At 40.1% G+C, this 22,078-nt stretch overlaps 1 protein-coding gene across 5 annotated transcripts in view; it reads right to left on the reverse strand.

The window, feature by feature from the left end:
* Nucleotides 1–21,267, reverse strand: part of LOC126473449 (uncharacterized protein KIAA0930 homolog) — a 113,414-nt gene extending 92,147 nt beyond the window's left edge. For 2 of the 5 annotated variants that reach the window (XM_050100505.1, XM_050100504.1), the window contains exons 1-2: nucleotides 20,918–21,267; nucleotides 2,157–2,317 (exon numbers count right to left, since the gene is read on the reverse strand). In XM_050100505.1, the coding sequence (XP_049956462.1) occupies nucleotides 2,157–2,317; nucleotides 20,918–21,029 (273 nt within the window). In that variant the 5' untranslated portion in view covers nucleotides 21,030–21,267. The remainder of the gene's footprint in view (nucleotides 1–2,156; nucleotides 2,318–20,917) is intronic. The other 3 variants (XM_050100506.1, XM_050100503.1, XM_050100502.1) reach the window with 3 other exon arrangements.
* Nucleotides 21,268–22,078: the final 811 nt, after the last annotated feature.

Consider the following 22,078-nt stretch of genomic DNA (forward strand, 5'->3'; position numbering starts at 1 on the left):
TATTCATAATACCATCATTAATCAATCCTAGATTTTCCATTGTTTAGTCAAACATTCTAAATATCCTTACTGCAGGTTAATTTTTAACTTCAAGAAGGTTATCCCACATAGCAGCTACAACTAATTTCTATTTTGTATCGCAAACTATCTATCTAAGCCATTACTATGGCACAGAGAGTGGTGAATACACGAGTGGATAGCTAGCTCAATGGTAACAGTCACTGTGTGAAGCAAACACTGCCTTAACTGCCACTACAACACAGATTTATGAGAGCGAATCACAGGCCAATGCTTATCTCCAGGAGGCAAAACATTCATACTGTTGATAGACACATGTAAAAGTATGAACATTACCCAAGCTTTCACCACTATTAATTCCTACTATTTCTTGGTGTTAAAAGTATAGTACAGTAGGGCGGCGATTATCCGAACGTCGGTCAACCAAACGAATGCTTAACCGAACTGTGTACTCGCTCGCACCTGTTACTCTCCCACCCTACCGTCCATCATCCCCCTCACTCCCAAACCAAGTGTCCCACAGTAGTCACAGCACTGTGCTGGCGGAACATTGCTTCTAATGGGGGCTTCACAAGGCACTGCTGACCGGCCAAGCCGCCAGTCGCTGTGTTTCAACAATCAGCACACTTCTGTCGGCTTGGCACTGGCAGTATCAAAGCTGTTCACAGCAACAGCTCGCCAGCTTAGAGTTGAAGCGTGCCGCTCCGCGCAGTTTGAAGGATTGCGCACCCCCAAGAAGAGCTTCTCACAGTGCAAACAGTCACCTTCTGTTCTCTGTTACGACCACTTGTGCGCTGCTGCGTGAAGAAGTGAACTTGATGATACAAAATGCTTAAACGTAAACGTGTTGTCCGTTCTATGAGGGACAAGTACGAGGTTTTTAAAAGGTGAATCTGCAACCACTTTATCCAATGAGTACAAGGTGGGTAAGTCGACAATTACAGATATAAAAAAACAAAAGACGAGCATAGCAAATTTTTTTAAACATTAATTTTGTATACTGTGTGTATTGTTCATGCAAAATGCGTATGTAATATGTCTATATTTTTGTTTAATAAACTGTGCCACATACTATATATTCCTACTGAAGTTGCCTTTGTATGTTACTTTGTAATACTAAAAGAGATGCCTGTTTTTATGAATAAATTTACTGTACAGTACTTCTTTTTGGCAAATAAACATGTACAGTTCGATTATCTGAACAAACCAGTTTTCCGAACACCCAAGTCCTCCAATTACTTCAGATAATCGACGCTCTACTGTATTTCAATCTGCACTTTCATCAGTATTTGCATCATGTGCCACATGTAAATAAAAATTATATTTTGATTTTCTTGGTCTTTACCAATGAATTTTAAAGCAGAAGATGACAAAATAAGCAGAATAAAACAGCATTGGAATAAAAAATATAAACAAATCAAATAAAAATAAGCATTCTTTATTACCATTCAATTCGGAGCTCTGTGAGTGCATTCATCAGCTTTAATTTCTGATTTACCCAAGAGCACACATATACAGTTCTATGAGAGACAAAGTTGGGAACCCAATGTGTCGGAGACATTCTTGTGTGTATAGTCTTACATACAGTACGTATCATGGATGTTCCAAGGCTTACTGGCACCTGGTCCACATCTGAGTTTTCATACCTGTACATGTCTGCTTGTGTCTGTATATGTGTGGATGGATGTGTGTGTGTGTGCGCGCGCGAGTGTATACCCATCCTTTTTTCCCCCTAAGGCAAGTCTTTCCGCTCCCGGGATTGGAATGACTCCTTACCCTCTCCCTTAAAACCCACATCCTTTCGTCTTTCCCTCTCCTTCCCTCTTTCCTGATGAGGCAACAGCTTGTTGCGAAAGCTTGAATTTTGTGTGTATGTTTGTGTTTGTTTGTGTGTCTATCGACCTGCCAGCGCTTTTGTTTGGTAAGATATATATTCATTTTATTAAAAAAGCTTGCTGTAAGCACTGATTCTTGACAAAAAGAGGGAATCAAACCATTAATTTATTAACAGTTAGCTTCAAGAAACAAATATAGCCAACTTTAAACCACTTCAAACATAAAACAGTAGTATAATTCAGCTTATGGAAACATATACACAATTTACTGTAGAATGGTCAATTGTTACGAGATGCACTCACCTCAAATTTTGGAAGATATCGCGATGAACCTTTTACATGACGTTTTCTGACAAAGAACAGCAGATCATCACAATCAATACAATGTTCTGTTTGAAATAAGAAGTGTCTCACAAACAAATCTGTCCAATAAGTTGTACCCTGTAGCATTACAAAACCAGAATCTGAAAACAAAAGAAATCAATCATCTGAAATAAGTTTTGTAGAACACATAAAAACATAATTTAGCATATAAAAATTTCAGTTCTATGAGAGACAAAGTTGGGAACCCAATGTGTTGGAGACATTCTTGTGTGAATAGTCTTACATACAGTACATATCGTGGATGTTCCAAGGCTTACTGACACCTGGTCCACATCTGAGTTTTCATACCTGTGGCATAACAATGAACATCTCATAAAGTTAACCACTGGTATGATCTCTGAGAAGTGTGTAGGTTAGCACATACAAGTTCACTGCTAACAGAATGTGAAGAATATGAATAAGTCATTTGTTGAAATATTACGTACAAAATAGAACTTCTCTTTCTGATAGAGGCCAAAGTTCATTTATTGCAGTATACAATACACCTTGCCCACTATACACGATACACAATGGTTTTTTATTATGCATTATATATTTATGGTCAGGGCTTGACCTTCACCTTACAATTACATTATATAATTATATTTGAAATAATACATAATTTACAATAGAAAATCTTTCATAGAAATTTTGTTCAACTCTTACAAAATGACATATTATAATAATCATTCAAAACATACAGTTACCACACTCCAAGTACTCAGTACTACTTGAAATGCTTTTCTTTGTATAACACGATAAAACTTTATTTAGTTTTATGTCAGAAATATTGAAGTAAATTGGAATACCAAATTACTTCTAATGACAAGCTAAATACTTCAACAGTAACTGTTAAAGAGATTTGATCAAATCTAGCACAGGAAACTGACAGAACTATTATTTGAAAACAAATTTACATTTGAAACTTCCTGGCAGATTAAAACTGTGTGCTGCACCGAGACTCGAACTCAGGACCTTTGCTTTTCACGGGCAAGTGCTCAACCATCTGAGCAACCCAAGCATGATTCATGACCCAACTAGCACTCCTGAAAAAAAGGATATTGCGGAGACATGGCTTAGCCACAGCCTGGGGGCTGTTTCCAGAATAAGATTTTCACTCTGCAGTGGAGTGTGCGCTGATATGAAACTTCCTGGCAGATTAAAACTATGTACCGGAGTACTTGCCTGTGAAAGGAAAAGGTCCTGATTTCGAGTCTTGGTCCAGCACACAGTTTTAATCTGCCAGGGAGTTTCATATCAGCACACACTCCGCTGCAGAGTGAAAATCTCATTCTGGATATTTACATTTTCCATGGCCTTGATTTCAAATGTGAAATAAACTATATGAATCTCTTTTCATGGTAATTCAAATAAAACATAACAGTTGTAATAATATTAAAGCACAAGCTATTGTGAAAATTTCATACAAGGGAAAGTGTGGCCAAATCACTTCAGTTGTTACGTGGTTGCGATAAGGCAATTGTTGAAAATGGGTAGCAGACTGTTGTCGTGTTGTAAGTGAAAATTATTTTTAAAAAATGAGGAAATTACAAAACTTGGATGTCAAAACTTATCTGAAATGTATAAATCCTTTTCCACGTCATATACCATACATAAAACTGAAAAAAGAAAATCCAGGACTTTCTCTGTGAAAAAGAATGATGAATAATCACAATCATCAACCACCATCAGCATCATTTTTTTCAAGCTGAGTATGCAAAAATAATGATAGTTTCCTGCTTTAAAACTTTTAAGATGGTGCAATAATTTTTGCAGTAATTTGAGATGTTGCAGTTGCAGTAATTTGAGATGCTGCAATAATCTCATTTCATTATTTGAGGACACCACAATAAACAAAACACCACTCATGGATTAGACCTTAGGCCTATTCTGACTGGCCAACTGCTGTCTCCAAAGCAGTACAAAGAGCAGTCTGTAATGGTGGGACATATGATCAGCATGTCACCAATCCCTCCAGCCATTACTGCCAGTAGATTAACCCTGATGATGCCACTGCTTCTTTATTCAAGTAGCTCCCCCATTTAGCCTTGCAAGGGTGAGTGAACCCAGTTCCTGACTTCTCTAACTCAGAAAAAAAATCTGAGGAGGTACGGAGAATTGAACTTGGGTCCTTCTGCACCAAAGACAGTGACACTAACCATTTGGCTATGGGGGTGGTCTAAACACTGCAATTTATGGCTAAAAATTTGGCATAATTTCTATATTTAATTAAAGTAGGTGACTAACAATAGCAACACAAAGACATATCATCAATCTGTTACCACTTCGTTATTATTACAGGTGGCAAAATTCTGCGATATGTAGATACAGAAGACAGTATCCCCTTGATATGCTATTCTCTCAGCAAGGCTGGAAATTATGGAGAAACATCCACTGCTTTCACTTAATCTCACAGTAAATGTTCTTTTCCTTTACAATATGTGTTTACTTTTCAGTGTAACATACTTTCTGAATACCCGTTGTATCTGATAGAGATTTTATTTGAGCAAAAAGCAATTGGTAATGTGGTAATTAGCATTCACTCAAGTTATCTTGCAAATGAATCACATAATAAAATTTTTAAAAAAGCAAATATCGTGTGACATTGAATGTTGTTATATAAAGAGCTGTGAAACTAAGTAATCTTGGCAGTTATAAGCCAGACTGAGGAACTAAGTCTTCCTTTGCAGCCCTTTTGTAGGAGTTGGGACATGCATTACAGGCTTTTCCTCTTGCCAAAAGGGAAAACTATGAAGTAATGTAGATCACTGCGTGTAAAGAGACATTACAATTTTCCACTGACAGTACTGTACAGGATGCCTCAGCCTACACAGTTGCCAGTTTGCTGCTCCAAACTGCCACATGTTCTAGTATGTAGCAGTATATTACCACCTTCCATTGATATTATAGGTGGAGAAGGGATCCTAGATGACTAAATTGATTCTCTGTTTAAAAAAATATACTAATTACTTCCATTGCAGAATCTGAGTACATGACAAATTTCATGACCCGAATGTGTCTCATTTCCCAAGCACCATCGACAGCATATTTTTAAGCTCCATTTGTAAGTAGATCTTGAATATAAGATTGGAGCATTCATTGAGTACTTGTCTCCCTATTTACACCAACCCTAATTTAACTATGTAATTTGGAATACTCTGCCTCTGGTACTGTAGCGTGGTGGCATGCACGCACACACACATGCACCACGCGCGCGCGCGCACACACACACACACACACACACACACACACACACACACACACACACGCGCGCGCGCGCGCGCCACTGAACACCACCTTACTAATACGCTCACCCACAATTTCTTCTCCTTTGAAAGTATCATTTGCAAACAAATCCATCGTACTGCCACGGGCACCCTCATGGTAGCATTTTGTATCAATCCACACATGGGTCATCTAAGGAAGGGGTCCTTCCTAGTCCCCCAGAAGCTCAATCCCATCACCATGGTTTAGATTTATTGATGACATCTTTGTGATCTACACTGATTGTGAGAACACTCTACCTACATTTCTCCACAGCTTCCATACAGTCTCCCCCAATTCATTTCACCTGGTCTTCCTCCACCCCAACAAGAGACCTTCCTCAATGTCGACTTTCACCTCACGGACGGCTCCATCAGTACCTCTGTCCCTTTCAAAACTATCAATCACCAACAAAACGTCCATTTCAAAAGCTGCCACCCACTCCACACCGAGAAGTCCCTTCCATACATTCTAGCCATCTGTGATTGTCGCATCAACAGTGACAAGCAGCTCTCCTCCGAATATGCCGAAGGTCTCATTGAGAACTTCACACACCAAAATTACCCTCAGTACCGAGTCCAGAAACAGATCTCTTGCACTTTGTCTCCCCAGTCACCTGCAGCACAATCCTCTACACACTCACTGACCAGGCAAAAAATAGTACCCCACCCCCCTCAGAACTCAGTACAACTAAGGACCGGAGCAAAGTATCACGTTTCCTGCCAGGATTTTGACTACCTCTCATTGTATCCTGAAATGAGAAATATCTTCCCCACCCACAGTATTCTGCTCCCCACCCAGCCTATGCAATATCCTTGTCTGTCCATAACACCCTCTTTTTCCAGCCCCTTGTCCCAAATCTCATATCCCTGTAACAGATCTACAGCCAAGAGCTGTCCTATACATGCTCCCACCACTACCTACCCCAGCCCAGTCACCAGCATTTCCTATCCCATCAAATGCAAGATTACCTGAGAAAACAACCGTGTGCTCTGTCAACTCAGATAAAACACCGCGCGGCATTCCAAATGGGCATGGCGTAGGTCCTAGGTTCAAGTACCAGTCCAGCACACAGTTAATCCGCCAAGAACTTTCAAATCAACATACACTCCGCTGCAGAGTGAAAATTCATTCTGGCAGCAATAAGTTGTCTGTCCACATGAATTGCCACTGGCAAACTGTGGATAACATAGAGCTGGACCATCCAATTGCCAAGCACGCAGTCCAATGCAGTGTGAAGGGACTTTCAATGAATGCATCACAATTTGTATGACATGAATTCTTCTCACCAACATCAGTTTTTCTGACTCATGTAGTTGGGAACTCTCCATACAATATATCCTCATTCACGGTAACCCCCCCCCCCCCACCTCAACCTCCACTAGTCCCTGCCTCCTACCATCCTTCCCCGTGCACACATATACTATTTTTCCTCTTCTCCCCCCCCCCCCCCCCAACATAGCCTCCAAATGCAGTACTTAATTTCACAACTTCCAGTATTGTTAAGTGGAGTTGTAGTGATGCTGCGACTACCTATTGAAGGGGGGGGGGGGGGGTTCGGATGAAGGTCTTTATCATGCCATCGTACCAGTTGAAGTTAGAGCTCCAATGAAGATGGTAAATATGCTGGCGGAAGTTCCCTTTGTTATAGCTGGGAAACTTGACATTATGAAAACTGAACTATACTACTTATCATTCCACAGGTGATGGGGGAAAGCTGGTAAACACAAGCATAATGTCAGCCTTTAGTCTGATGTACTTACAATTACAGAAGAACAAATTCAATTGGTTTTTTTTTGTTCCTCATTGAGAGATGTGTCTTTCCTTTAAATGTTTACAGTGTTCTCATACATGTACAAACGATCCCCCCCCCCCCCCCCACACACACACACACACACACACACACACACACACACACACACACACACTCTCTCTCTCTCTCTCTCTCTCTCTCTCTCTCTCTCTTCCTGTCTTTGTCTGCATTGTTTCCCTTTCTTCAGTTATATTCCTTCTCAGTCTATCCCCCCTCCTTTTGTCATAGGTAATCACAGTTTTAATAGTTGGTTCCACTTTGCCCTGGACTGTATTTACTATTGTAAAGGAAGTGAAATGTTGGGATTTTGTCACCAATCCAGACAAAATAACTAGGGGATCCACGTTTTCACTGTCGATGATACCACATTGGGACCTGATCTATAGTACAATAACTTTTCCATTTTGATTTTCAAGCTGGTGTATCAGCTCCATGATACCATAAGAAAGATTATTATTATTATTATTATTATTATTATTATTAATCAATTTATTTATATGTAATAATTCAGAGTATGGATCTAAGACAGTCAACATTGTTTCTCTGAACACATTTTCCACATATCCCTCCTAAGACAGAAATGAGCTCATACGTCCCATTTCAAAATAAAGCAAGAAACTCGGAATATCTAACAAAAGAAAATTAAAAATATAGCTTATCTGCCACTCTTCCTACAAACTATCTGAACATCTGCACTCAGGGATTGATAAAATCTGTTATAGTCTGATTCCTGAATGACAGCACTCTACACAGGTTGAGACACACAGGGGTATTGCAGCATTGCTGGTTCCAAGTGAGAGTTGTGGTACAGGCATACAGAAGCTTTATGTTCGAAGAAAGCATGCAGCCTACAAATTATGTCTTTCGTTAACTTCTGTAGACTTACCATCATCATCAACCACGACAACACGCAACAACTGGAATAAAAATTCACCTAATAACTTTGTACAATCACATCTAATGCTCACAATGGCTATGATTACACAGCAGAGTGCTGAGAAAACTAGCAAATGCTAACTGGCTGTCAGAGAATGAATGGCATCAGGTGCATAGAACGAGCCTAAATTCAGCTGCTATTGTGACTCCAGCTACAGCTATATTGTAACTAGTAGCGTTTGTTGTCTGTCCACATGAATTGCCACTGGCAAACTGTGGATAACATAGAGCTGGACCATCCAATTGCCAAGCACGCAGTCCAATGCAGTGTGAAGGGACTTTCAATGAATGCATCACAATTTGTATGACATGAATTCTTCTCACCAACATCAGTTTTTCTGACTCATGTAGTTGGGAACTCTCCATACAATATATCCTCATTCACGTAAACCCCCCCCCCCCACCTCAACCTCCACTAGTCCCTGCCTCCTACCATCCTTCCCCGTGCACACATATACTATTTTTCCTCTTCTCCCCCCCCCCCCCCCCCCCCAACATAGCCTCCAAATGCAGTACTTAATTTCACAACTTCCAGTATTGTTAAGTGGAGTTGTAGTGATGCTGCGACTACCTATTGAAGGGGGGGGGGGGGGGTCGGATGAAGGTCTTTATCATGCCATCGTACCAGTTGAAGTTAGAGCTCCAATGAAGATGGTAAATATGCTGGCGGAAGTTCCCTTTGTTATAGCTGGGAAACTTGACATTATGAAAACTGAACTATACTACTTATCATTCCACAGGTGATGGGGGAAAGCTGGTAAACACAAGCATAATGTCAGCCTTTAGTCTGATGTACTTACAATTACAGAAGAACAAATTCAATTGGTTTTTTTTTTTGTTCCTCATTGAGAGATGTGTCTTTCCTTTAAATTTTTACAGTGTTCTCATACATGTACAAACGATCCCCCCCCCCCCCCCCCACACACACACACACACACACACACACACACACACACACACACTCTCTCTCTCTCTCTCTCTCTCTCTCTCTCTCTCTCTCTTCCTGTCTTTGTCTGCATTGTTTCCCTTTCTTCAGTTATATTCCTTCTCAGTCTATCCCCCCTCCTTTTGTCATAGGTAATCACAGTTTTAATAGTTGGTTCCACTTTGCCCTGGACTGTATTTACTATTGTAAAGGAAGTGAAATGTTGGGATTTTGTCACCAATCCAGACAAAATAACTAGGGGATCCACGTTTTCACTGTCGATGATACCACATTGGGACCTGATCTATAGTACAATAACTTTTCCATTTTGATTTTCAAGCTGGTGTATCAGCTCCATGATACCATAAGAAAGATTATTATTATTATTATTATTATTATTATTATTAATCAATTTATTTATATGTAATAATTCAGAGTATGGATCTAAGACAGTCAACATTGTTTCTCTGAACACATTTTCCAAATATCCCTCCTAAGACAGAAATGAGCTCATACGTCCCATTTCAAAATAAAGCAAGAAACTCGGAATATCTAACAAAAGAAAATTAAAAATATAGCTTATCTGCCACTCTTCCTACAAACTATCTGAACATCTGCACTCAGGGATTGATAAAATCTGTTATAGTCTGATTCCTGAATGACAGCACTCTACACAGGTTGAGACACACAGGGGTATTGCAGCATTGCTGGTTCCAAGTGAGAGTTGTGGTACAGGCATACAGAAGCTTTATGTTCGAAGAAAGCATGCAGCCTACAAATTATGTCTTTCGTTAACTTCTGTAGACTTACCATCATCATCAACCACGACAACACGCAACAACTGGAATAAAAATTCACCTAATAACTTTGTACAATCACATCTAATGCTCACAATGGCTATGATTACACAGCAGAGTGCTGAGAAAACTAGCAAATGCTAACTGGCTGTCAGAGAATGAATGGCATCAGGTGCATAGAACGAGCCTAAATTCAGCTGCTATTGTGACTCCAGCTACAGCTATATTGTAACTAGTAGCGTTTGTTGTAAAGTTGCATGACAAGCAGTAATGGACTGGAACAGGACCCAGTATTTATAGATATAGCTAACTATTTTCTTTGTAAAATAACTCTGTAATAAAGTAAATATTAAGCTACTAATACCTGATAAACAACAACTCTATAGAATAATTTAGAAGACGACAAACTTTTTGAAGTAGCTACTTCCTTTCTAACTTAATCAACTAAATTTAGATGGCATAAGTGTGAATATCATTAAGCACTATACTGACAGTTTGTTGTTAACACAGTATACAAATTAGGTTTCTCTATTTCCTTGTCTTTTGTTAATGTATACCTAGACTCGTTCCACACATCTGAAGATTTTCTTTCAAGATACGAGGGATGGATGGATGGGTGGGTGGGTGGATGAATTTCTACCTAAGGAACCACTTTCATTAAGCAAAATATCTTGCTATGTCTCAATTCTTTTGTAGAATACTACCATTTGTATATTGGAAGCCTTTCATTACATATGTAGGTGTGATATATTTATGCCACAGATTAAGTGACATCTCACTGCATTCTATAAGAAGAGAATTTGTTATGGTGGATCTTAGGGCCACAGTCTTCATTTGTAAAGTTTTGTAGTGATGATATACCTAGTCTTCCTTGAATGGTATTGGAAACCAAGCTGACCCACAAAAAAGTCTAGGGAATATATGGACAAGTCAGATATCAGTGCAGAGTAATTGCAAGTTGGACTTTTTTCATGCCCCTTGATGTGCCAAAAGTGGCATACAGCATGGTATTAGTTCTCACACATCTCTGTTATGTCTGTCTGATATGTAATGACCAAACAAGTTTCTGGTCAGCAGCAAGAAATAATTTAGCATTTTCTTGAGTGAAAAATAAATGCTATCAAGGTTGTGGTCAGTTGTTCCCTTGGACAGTGGGTTGAAAAACATACTGAATTATTATAGTGTACCTCAATAAGCTGGGAAATTCTCCAGCTTCTCAGATTAGGTTTATAATATTTTAAACATATATTCATACAGAGATGTGTAAGATGTCATTTGTAATTGTGTCTGCCTGTAAGCACAGGCACACCAGTCTATTTGAATTTTATGATTCTAAGCCTTCAAAAATATGACAAGTCCTTGATGAGGCGTTGTCTTTAACACATAAATGCAGTGCTATACATAACACATCACATCATAATTTGGAAGTCACAGAAATTGAACACACACACACACACACACACACACACACACACACACACACACACACCTAGTTAGAATCTCATTACTGTAGGCATAATACGAGAACAGGGGAGCCACTATTTACACAAAGGGAAAGAAAGTCTCTGGTCACAGAGTTCAGTGAATACTGTATTCAAATGCAGTTATTTGAGTGCAGTACTCCAGTAAAATACTTGGATGCAGACAAAACAGGCCCCCAATAAGCAATGTTTTAAACTTTGTTATGAAATTACAGGGGCCACTGGCGAGACTAAACAGAAATAACTGGAAAGTGATTGTATGTGGCGATTTCAATATAGATTTTTTTCTCTGGGAGATGACACCTAGAATACTTATGTTTAGCTTTCTATGAGAGGGAAAGTTGCTACTCACCATATAGCAGAGATGCTGAGTCGCAGATAGACACAACAAAAAAGCTCTCACAATTATAGCTTTTGGCCATTAAGACCTTTGTCAACAATACACACACACACACACACACACACACACACACACACACACACGCAAACACAACTCACACACACGACTACAGTTTCATGTAACTGAAACCACACTGCAAGCAGCAGCACTGGTGCATGACGGGAGTGGTGACTCGGTGTGGGTAGGGAGGAGGTTGGTGCGGGGATGGGGAGGGATAGTATGGTGGGGGTGGCAGAGAGTGAATTACTGCAGGTTAGACAGAGGGCAGGGCAGAGGTTGGGATGCTGCACCAACAATCAGCGTGGTCTTGTAGCCATATGTTGTGCAGGGCCATGATGGTTGATACAGTGCGGCTCATAAGTAGAGGTGCAGTGCAGTTTGTAAGGTGACGAGAGAAATATTGGAAAGAAGAGAAAGGAGGATGGACATTGAGTATAGTAATACAAAAGAAAATACTAACGAAGGAAAACAGCACAGGGTTAGGATCGAACAAAAGACGACTCTCCACAGTTCCTGTCCCTTTACCATATGGTGCCCTATTCGACACTATTGATGCCACCCCCCTGTACACTAACATTCCTAATGCCCATGGCTTTACTGCTATTGAACACTACCTTTCCCAATGCCCTATGGATTCCAGATCAACAACCTCCCTCCCAGTCATCATGACCAACTATATCCTCACCCACAATTACTTCTCCTTTGAAGGCGTTACCTACAAACAAATCCAAGGTACGGCTATGGGCACGCGCATGGCGCCATGCTATGCCAACCTATTCATGGGCCATCTAGAGGAATGCTTCCTAAAAGCCCAGACTCCTAAGTCCCCCACTGGTTTAGGATTCACTGATGACATGTTTGCTATCTGGATTGAAGGCCATCCACATTCCTCCAGAACCTCAACAACCTCTCCCCCATTTCCTTCACCTGGTCCTACTCAACCCAACAAGCTACCTTCCTAGATGTTGACCTCCACCTCAAATATGGCTACATCACTAACTTCATCCATATCAAACATCCTAACCACCAGCAATACCTCCACTTCGACAGCTGCCACCCGTTCCACACCAAGAAGTCCCTTCCGTACAGCCTGGTCACCCATGGTTATCACATCTGCAGTGATGAGCATTCCCTCTTGAAATATACCGAGGGGCTCACTGAAGCCTTCACTGACTGTAATTATCCTCCCATCCTTGTACAAAATCAAATCTCCCGTGCCTTATCTTTCCAGTCTCCCACCACCTCCCAAATTCCCACTGTGTGGCCACAGAGGAGCATTCCCCTCATAACTCAGTACCACCCAGGACTGGAGCAACTGAATTACATTCTCTGCCAGGGTTTTGATTACCTCTCATCATGCTCTGAAATGAGAAATGTCCTGTCCACTATCCTTCCCGCCCCTCCCACAGTGGTTTTCTGCTGTCTACCGAACCTACACAATACACTCGTCCATCCTTACACAACCCCAGCTCTCAATCTCGTACCTCATGGCTCATACCCCTGTAATAGACATAGATGCAAGACCTGTCCCATACATCCTCCCACCACCACCTACTCCAGTCCAGTCACTAACATCAGCTATCCCATCGAAGGCAGGGCTACCTGTGAAACCAATCATGTGATTTACAAGTTAAGCTGCAACCACCGTGCTGCCTTCTATGTTGGCAGACAACCAACAAGCTGTCTGCCCACATGAACGGCCACCGACAAACTGTGGCCAAGAAACAAGTGGATCACCCTGTTGCTGAACACGCTGCCAAACATGGTATCCTTCATTTCAATGACTGCTTCACAGCCTATGCCGTATGAATCCCTCCCACCAACACTAGCTTTTCTGAATTGCGTAGGTGGGAACTTTCCCTGCAATACATCCTGCGTTCCCGTAATCCTCCTGGCATCAACCTCTGTTAGTCACATTCCTCACCCATTCAGCCCCTTCCCTGTTCCCATTCCAGCACTAAACAGCCATCATTCCACCACCACACCCTGTCTTTTTATTTCCCTCCTTTCCCACTACTAACCCCCCCGCCCCCCCCCCCCCCCGCCCCTCCACCTCTCCCTTGCCCTCCGTCTAACCTGTGACACTCCACTGTCTGCCACCCCCCATCATGCTATCCCTACACCTTCCCACACCAGCCTCCTCCTTACCTCCACCCAGTCACCACTCCATGCACTGGTGCTGCTGCTCGCAGTGTGGCTTCAGATGCCCGAGACTGCAGTCGTGTGCGTGAGCTGCATTTGCGTGAGAGTGTGTGTGTGTGTGTGTGTGTGTGTGTGTGTGTGTGTGTGTGTGTGCGCACGCGCGCGCGCGTGTTCTTGACGAAGGTCTTAATGGCCAAAAGCTATAATTGTGAGAGTCTTTTTGTTGTGCCTATCTGCGACTCAGCATCTCCACTATATGGTGAGTATCAACTTTCCTTCTCATAATATCACTACATTCCATACTGGATTATCCATTGTTTGATGTTTAGCTTTTGTTTGATCCCCTCTGAACATTTTCAACAACATTACGATGGCAGACAACAGTGCCTGCTAATTATTTATAAATCCAATTTCTTTTTAAACAAGTGTGAACCTTCTAATACACAGTTTATTTACCAAGATGGTCAAATAGCATCAGTAAAGCATCCTCATCAACCAAATTTAGCTAAGAATGAAAATGTAAAATATGCAGGATTTTAAGTATTGGCACAGTTACACTATTCACGGAGCATTTACAGGATGAAAAACTTTATCAAGGACACACAGTAGGCCAGAAATTTAATTCTTTACTACAAATATTCTTAAATAATGAATCTAGTTTTCCTTTATAGAGGGCCCATAAAAATAATTTCCATAGACTTAGCTTTATTCCACGGAAATCTGAGGTAGGTAGTCAAACAAATTCCATCTCTGCTACTACCATTTTTCGCTGATGTATCTTTAAGTCAGCCTCTGAGTGAGCCAATAGACATTCTCTCCAGTATAGCTGGAATATACTCAAGACAAAATATTAGTAGAAGGGATGGAATTTCAAAGGCTGAATGCTCAAAATTTAATGGACTGCATAACTAACCCTTGAAGAGGTGAAAATGCACAGTCGATTCTTTCCTCTCTAAGGTTCAAAAAGGAGAATATACTATAGCAAAAAAGTCTATAACAGGTTGCTGGTGGATACCAGTCAGAAAATCAACAATCCCCAGTATTCAAAAACAAAGAAAAGAATACCTCATTAGCCACCTCTCTTACAGTTTATTGGAATTTTATGCAAACGACACATATATTGCACACACCTCCTCCTCCTCCTCCTCCTCTCTCTATCTATCTAATTTCTCCTCCTCCCTTTCTCTTTCCATCTCCCTTTACACACATTTCTCTGTCCACCTTTTCCTACACCCATATCTTCTGTCCATCTCTCACTATGCCTATATCTCTCTGTCCCTCTCCCCCTACATCCATATCTACCTGTCCATCTCCCCCTACACCCACATCTTTACATGTCTCTGTCCATCTCCTACTCCCCCAATCTCACTACTGTCTCCTTCATCCTCCCATCTCAATGTCCGTCTCCTCCACCATGCCACTCACTATCCAACTCCAACTCCTACTCCTCACTCTTTCTCTGCCTATCTTCTCCCTCCCCTCTCTCTTCCCACCACCACCACCACCACCACCACCACCACCTCCTCCTCCTCCTCCTCTCAACGTACACCTCCTCTTCCTCCCTTCCCGTCCCCAGCCCCCATTCAAGGTGAAAGAGTTGCCTAAGAGATGAAAGCCAGTTGCTGTTAGCTGGCATGACAGAACTGAAGTTTATGAATAAGCAGAAGGATTATTGAATTTGGCTGTTGAAATTTATTTAAAAAGCGACCTGTTCCACATTATGTACACAAAGTAATTGAAAGGCAGCTTTTTTTCTGCAAAAATGTGAAACAACTATGATCAACAATCACTGAAAGTAGCTATTCTCTAAGTTAATTATTAAATATGAATATAATAGAAAGAAACATTCCACGTGGGAAAAAAATATTAAAAAGCAAAGATGCTGTGACTTACCAAACGAGAAAGCACTGGTAGATAGACACAATAAAAAACACACAAACACACACACAAATTTCAAGCTTTCGCAACCCAAGGTTGTTTCGTCAGGGGAGAGGGAAGGAGAGGGAAAGACGAAAGTATGTGGGTTTTAAGGGAGAGGGTAAGGAGTCATTCCAATCCCGGAGTGGAAAGACGTACCTTAGGGAGAAAAAAGGACAGGTATACACTCGAGGGCGCGCACACACACACACACACACACACACACACACACACACACACACACACACATACAGATATGTCTGCCTGTGTCTGTATATGTGCGGATGGATATGTGCGTGTGTGTGTGTGTGCGATTTAGAAAAACCTAAAACTTTATTAGGTGTCAAGTACCCTATTCTACTTGTGCAGTACTCTAGCAACTACTTGTCAGGTGATTGTATAGCAGAAACGTGTACAGTGATATCAATCACTGACAAATATGATCATTCTCATTTTGGCCCTCTGTCCAATGAGGTAATTCTTTTGCTGCAGCATAATTAAGTCTTTTGCATGTTCCACAAACAATGATTACAATCCGTCACTATGATCTGGAATGAGTCAACAGATTTAAATATTTATTATATGTTTGCAAAATAAAAATATGACAGCATGCTGACCACAAAGTGTGGGGTGGGAAGTGGAGCAGGAAATGGGGGGGGGGGGGGGGGGGGGTGGGCTGTAGATGTTGAATTCTATATTTAGCACACCATCACCAATTCCAGCATAGCATTAAATAGTATTTGGTCACTGGTGGTGATCTCTATGAACAGATTACACAACCCACCATTGGCTCCTTCAGAGACAAATTGATTCTTATAATAATCTTGCTAATTATTTAAAATGAGAGCAAATGTCATACAGAAATGGGTTTCATCCGTCCATTCCACTTGCATGCTTTTCCGAGTTCTTTGTTGTCACAGACAGAATTACAAAATCAAAAGCAAACCTCAAAGTTTTTATTTCTTCTCCATGAATTATTATTCCCTTACCAAATTTGTCTTTTGGTTGTTACAGTAGTAGGATCAGGATGCAGCAACCTTCCGCCAGAGGGTGTCGGTCAGGTGGAAGCGTTTATTGTATGAGTGGAGAAGGCAGAGGCACTCACAGTGCAGATGTAGAGGTAGTGGGGGGGAGGCAGGTAGGGAAAAGTCCGCTCCTTTATGGGAACAGAATGTTAAGGTGACTGCTAGAGCCCGATGATGAGGAGGAAGAGGGAATATTCATTCTTGTTGTGGGTTACTTTTTGGGAGCAGCTTGCTGTCATTTGGACATTGTATAGATGATCAAACTTCTTCCTGGATTCTTGGTACACTGACCAATTAAAGATCTAGAACTCCTGGATTTTACATTCCCTTTGATGATCAGGAGGAATGACTCTACCAGAAATCTGTGCAATGAGGAGGTTCTGCACAGAGTACATCAGCACGTAGTGGTCATCTGCAGTCTTTGCATGTAGAGTCATTTGTAAAATTAGATCACAGGACAAAATTTCAAATGCTTTAAGTACCTCATGGTGAGTGGTACAAAGGTTTTTGTATCAAATCCGTAAACCACAATCTTCATTTTACTTAGAATTAAGTCGATCTCAAATCCCAAGATAAATTTCAAGTGTCTACTTTGTTATCTTTCAGCCCTTGTTGGATCAAACTGATAAAATGAACACCATGTATTTCCAAATTTTGCTCATAACTCCTTGTCCATTTGAAGTACAATGTCCCTGTGGTCCCTCTTAAGCACAGTTTGGGGTGTAGCTGTAATAGGGATGTCACCATGTTTGTTACATGTCTGTGACAGTGAAGGAGGCCATTTTAATCACCACTGACACATAAAACATTTAGTTTATTAAAGTATTATTGACACACTTGTGTTCAATTTCCCAAATTATCTTCAATTTCCTAAATAATAAATAACGGCTGAAGGTAGTTTTACATGGTTGTAGTGTGATACATTCTGCAGGTGACTAAACAGATGGTTCAAGTAAAAAGGGATCATTGAATTTGACAAGACATCTTACATACAGTTTACCACTTCTCATAACTCCACAAGGTATAAAAATAGTCTTCTTTACAACAGAAAAGTGTTAACCCCTTGGGATCACAAGATAGATAACAAACATAATTGGAAAACACACTGCCTAGAATTAATGAAGCACTTTTGCTCAATTACATTTGAAGTATGCATGATTATTGCTGTGGATGATTCAGTAACAAACAAACTACTTTATGTTGCATATTTACACTCAGTAACACATTATGGAATCTCTTTCTCTCTCTCTCTCTCTCTCTCTCTCTCTCTCTCTCTCTCTCTCTCTCTCTCCCCCCCCCCCCCCCCCTCCTCCTCCTTTTTGGGAGTGGAAACAGTACAGGAGCAGTGTATACAGAATATAGAAATGTGTTAGGAAAACTACATCTGTTGTTTAATTCTAGAACTTCATGCAGAGGCCTTTTCAAAGGCCTAGGTATTTTAATGACTATTTCAAATAAATATAGTCACTGATTTCCTTTGTTGTCATCAACATTTCTCTTTTTCTCAAAAATAGTGAGAAGCATGAATATCACTAGGATCAAAACAACTGCTATGGAGACTTAACACTAATGATAGGAGTCAGATACATAAATAATTCTGTAACTGATTTTCAAACCAACAGGTTATCTTAAGGTTGCTGTTCACATCAGTATGCTGATTTGCTGAAGATTACATATGCTTTGGCTCTTTATTCCACCTTGTGATGAAAGATTCTCGGCATGGAAGTTCCCTACAGTAAAAAACAATTTTAGAATTGATCTGCTTAAATGCAACTACCCCTTCATCATGACTGAACACGATGTAAACAAATATTTAAGGTTGGGTAGCTGTAGTAATGTTTTATTTACATCGAAAATCCCACGTAATTTTGTTGGAATGTTGTTGGCTCGTTTTTATGAAACACAGGATCACTTGCATGAACTTTTGGGTGTGTGTGGTGCTTTATAAAACGTGGTTATGTACAAATCATGTGAGTAGTGCGTATACTCTACAGTGTTTTTGTGAATACAAGCCAACAACATTCCAACAAAATTGAATGGGATTTTCAACGTACGTAGAATATAACTGCAACTACTCAGTCTTACATATTTGTGTTTTCACTGTGTTCAATAATTACAGAGGATAGTAACATTTAAATATACAGTTTTCTAACATGTTTTTTATCGTAGGGCACCACCATCCCAAGAATCTTTCACCCCAAGACTGAATATAGGGCCAAATCTTCTGTAAATTTCTGCAAACATGCTTCTTTATGTGAACAACCATCTGAAAATGAACCTGTTGGTTTAAAACTCATTACTACACTATTTACATAAGTAAATAGCATTACCAATAGTGGCTATATTTTGTTCACAGCCATGGTCTGAAAATGACAGTTTTTTTTATATATATATATATATTAAATGTCATACAGATAATGTGGTAGTGTCTGAAACTGAGCCTGGTTGAGTTTTAGTCTGAATTAAAGAACTTCCTGTTAAATTCTTACTCCATTGTAGAGTATCTTCACAGAAACTCCTAATTATGTTTTACATTAACTTAGAATTATCACTGTAATACAATAGTTAGGCTGATATTATGAAAAGGATAGACTGCAACTCACCAAATAGTGGAGATGTTGAGTCGCAGGTATGAGATGAGAGAGAGAGAGAGAGATGAGAGAGAGAGAGAGAGAGACTGATTGACTGACTGACTGACTGTGAGTGTGTGTGAATGTGAGTGTGACTGCATGCGTGCGTGCGTACATGCGGGTGGTGGGTGGGTGGGTGGGTGGCTGGTGGCGTGCGCACGCATGTGTTTATCTAATATAGAAGAAGTCCTTCTGGCCAAAAGCTTACTTGTTTGACAGTATTTTTGTTTGCGACTCAACTTCTCCACTATACGGTGAATTCAGTCCATCCTCTTCATAATACTGTCATCATTCCATCCTGGATTTTCCCTTGTTTGATTTTTTTTATTTGAAGTCATGTCATTCTAAATCACTTAAATAAAATGTATGTCTTTGACAGTCATTTCACAAGATCCGTGGAATATGACTAATAGAATACTGAAACCTTTCTGCTACTTAACTTCTTCTCGCTCATTATCATACATGTCAACCAGACACCTCAGTTTATTATCTTCAAATTTGCATTGTAGATCCTGACAGAAGGCAGATAAAAAAGGACCTAACCATCTGATCTATAAAATAATGGGCTGTAGGCTACAAATGGTATGTTCGCAGAATGTAATATTCCCATATACAAGACAGTTAGTTACATTGTGTGCACAAACGATCTCCCATCTCTACAATACTAAAGAAGAACTGTATCTTGGTAAACCTGCTACCAGTAGCTACTAAATGTACGAAATAACACCTTAAAATGTGTAATAATGACTGAATTGCCAATTAGAAATAGTCACTAACTTAAAATACACTAGAATGATTTTTGCTGCTTTTACGACGACTCCACACCCACAACAAAATGTTTACAGTGTCTTTCACTGTATTCAAAGCGTACAAGTTATTAATGAAGGCATTCCAAACTAATGCGGTCGAGTAATATAACTCTATAGAGTATTTAACAACGGCAAGAGCATAAATAACTAATAGTACATAAATAATAGGGCGACAGTCCTCTACGAATTAGAAAAACATGATAAATGCGGCAGCACACAGCTAATGGCAGTACAATATGCAACCACTAATTGATACCTTAACTAGGCAATTTTACGACTAACAAGATGTTTTAAGGAAACGTGCAAGTGCTATTTCAAAGTGGTTAAAGTGTGGAATGGAATCAAGCGCTACAATTCTCACACGTGCACTCGTGAGCAGTAATCAAACAGAGGTACTTTCATTTATTTGTTTATTAAAAATAGATCATATGTTTTAGCTTCTGTATGTTGTTTGTGTACATGACGCTACCGCCAAACACTTCAAGTTTGACACGTGCTCACCTAAACAATGTCGAAATGAATGTATATTCTCACATTGGCACAAGTTTTATTGAACTCTTACCATCTTTTAGTAATTGTCGCATCTCTTTCGTTCGCTGGAAGTTTATTTCTTCCAGCAATTGTTCCAACATAGTAGGCGCCTTCAACAAGGAAGCTGCACCCGCAAACGCCATAATTTGCGACAAATACTGTCAAGAAGGCAGCCAGTTCATTACACTCTCATCTTAAACTACGAAGGCCCACATAACTGTCGGTATCCTACAGCTTCCACAATACATTTTACATTTAGGGAATTCCTCAGTCCTGTTGATGTCATATTATCGGGACTGCTGATTACTCATCGTCATTCTTTTATTCGTTGCAAGTGTCACAGCGACAGTCGTCCAACGTGTACACAAAAATGATATAGGAAGCACTTTTGTTATACCAACACCACGATAATGGATGACTTATCCAGCTTTATTCATGGAATTAAAATGAATAAATTCAACGATATTGCTGGAGTATCACCGCATAAAAAGATGAAATCGTGGCGCAGACCGATTTTAGCTGTTGTCTACACTGCAATTCGTCTGACTATGCGCGTGAGAAACGTCAATACTAGGATTTTTTACCCGAAGTCTCACAGACGCATATTTGAAAGAGCGCGAATGAAAGCGTTTTATTTTTTAATGAAAGATTATACTTCATGTTAACGACACATACATGTTAAACATATCTGTTGAGGGATAATATGACATATTGTACTGGTTGTACATGCCCACCCTTGCAATTTTTTTGCTAGAAATTGCTTTCGTGATAGAATTTGCTTATCGCATGAAGCCGAAGTAGCGGTTCAGACCAGTAATAAATTAATTATGACAAATTTTATAGTTGCGTTACTGGAGATGCAGAATACACTTTAACAAATCTTAGTGAAGGTTGAGTAGCAAATGCAACAACAACGATTTGTAGCCTACATAGCTTTTGTCATGAAATGCAAAAAACGCATACATTCATTTTGAGGTTCAGCTTTGGTGGTGATTTCCAGAATATCTGAACACTGTAAATTTAAAAAATTGAAAGTATGCAGACATCTTCCTTAAGGAATATTACATTTAGGATTTTGTAAAATGCGTTGCCTTTGTCTTCATGTTGACAATTAAGCCTATTGAGGCAGTTAGGGTTTCTCATACCACAATCTGAGAACATGTGCTCCTTCATAAACCCATTCAAAAGAGCT

The sequence above is a fragment of the Schistocerca serialis genome, chromosome 4 (assembly GCF_023864345.2).
Source record: "Schistocerca serialis cubense isolate TAMUIC-IGC-003099 chromosome 4, iqSchSeri2.2, whole genome shotgun sequence".
Classification (NCBI taxonomy): Eukaryota; Metazoa; Arthropoda; class Insecta; order Orthoptera; family Acrididae; genus Schistocerca; species Schistocerca serialis.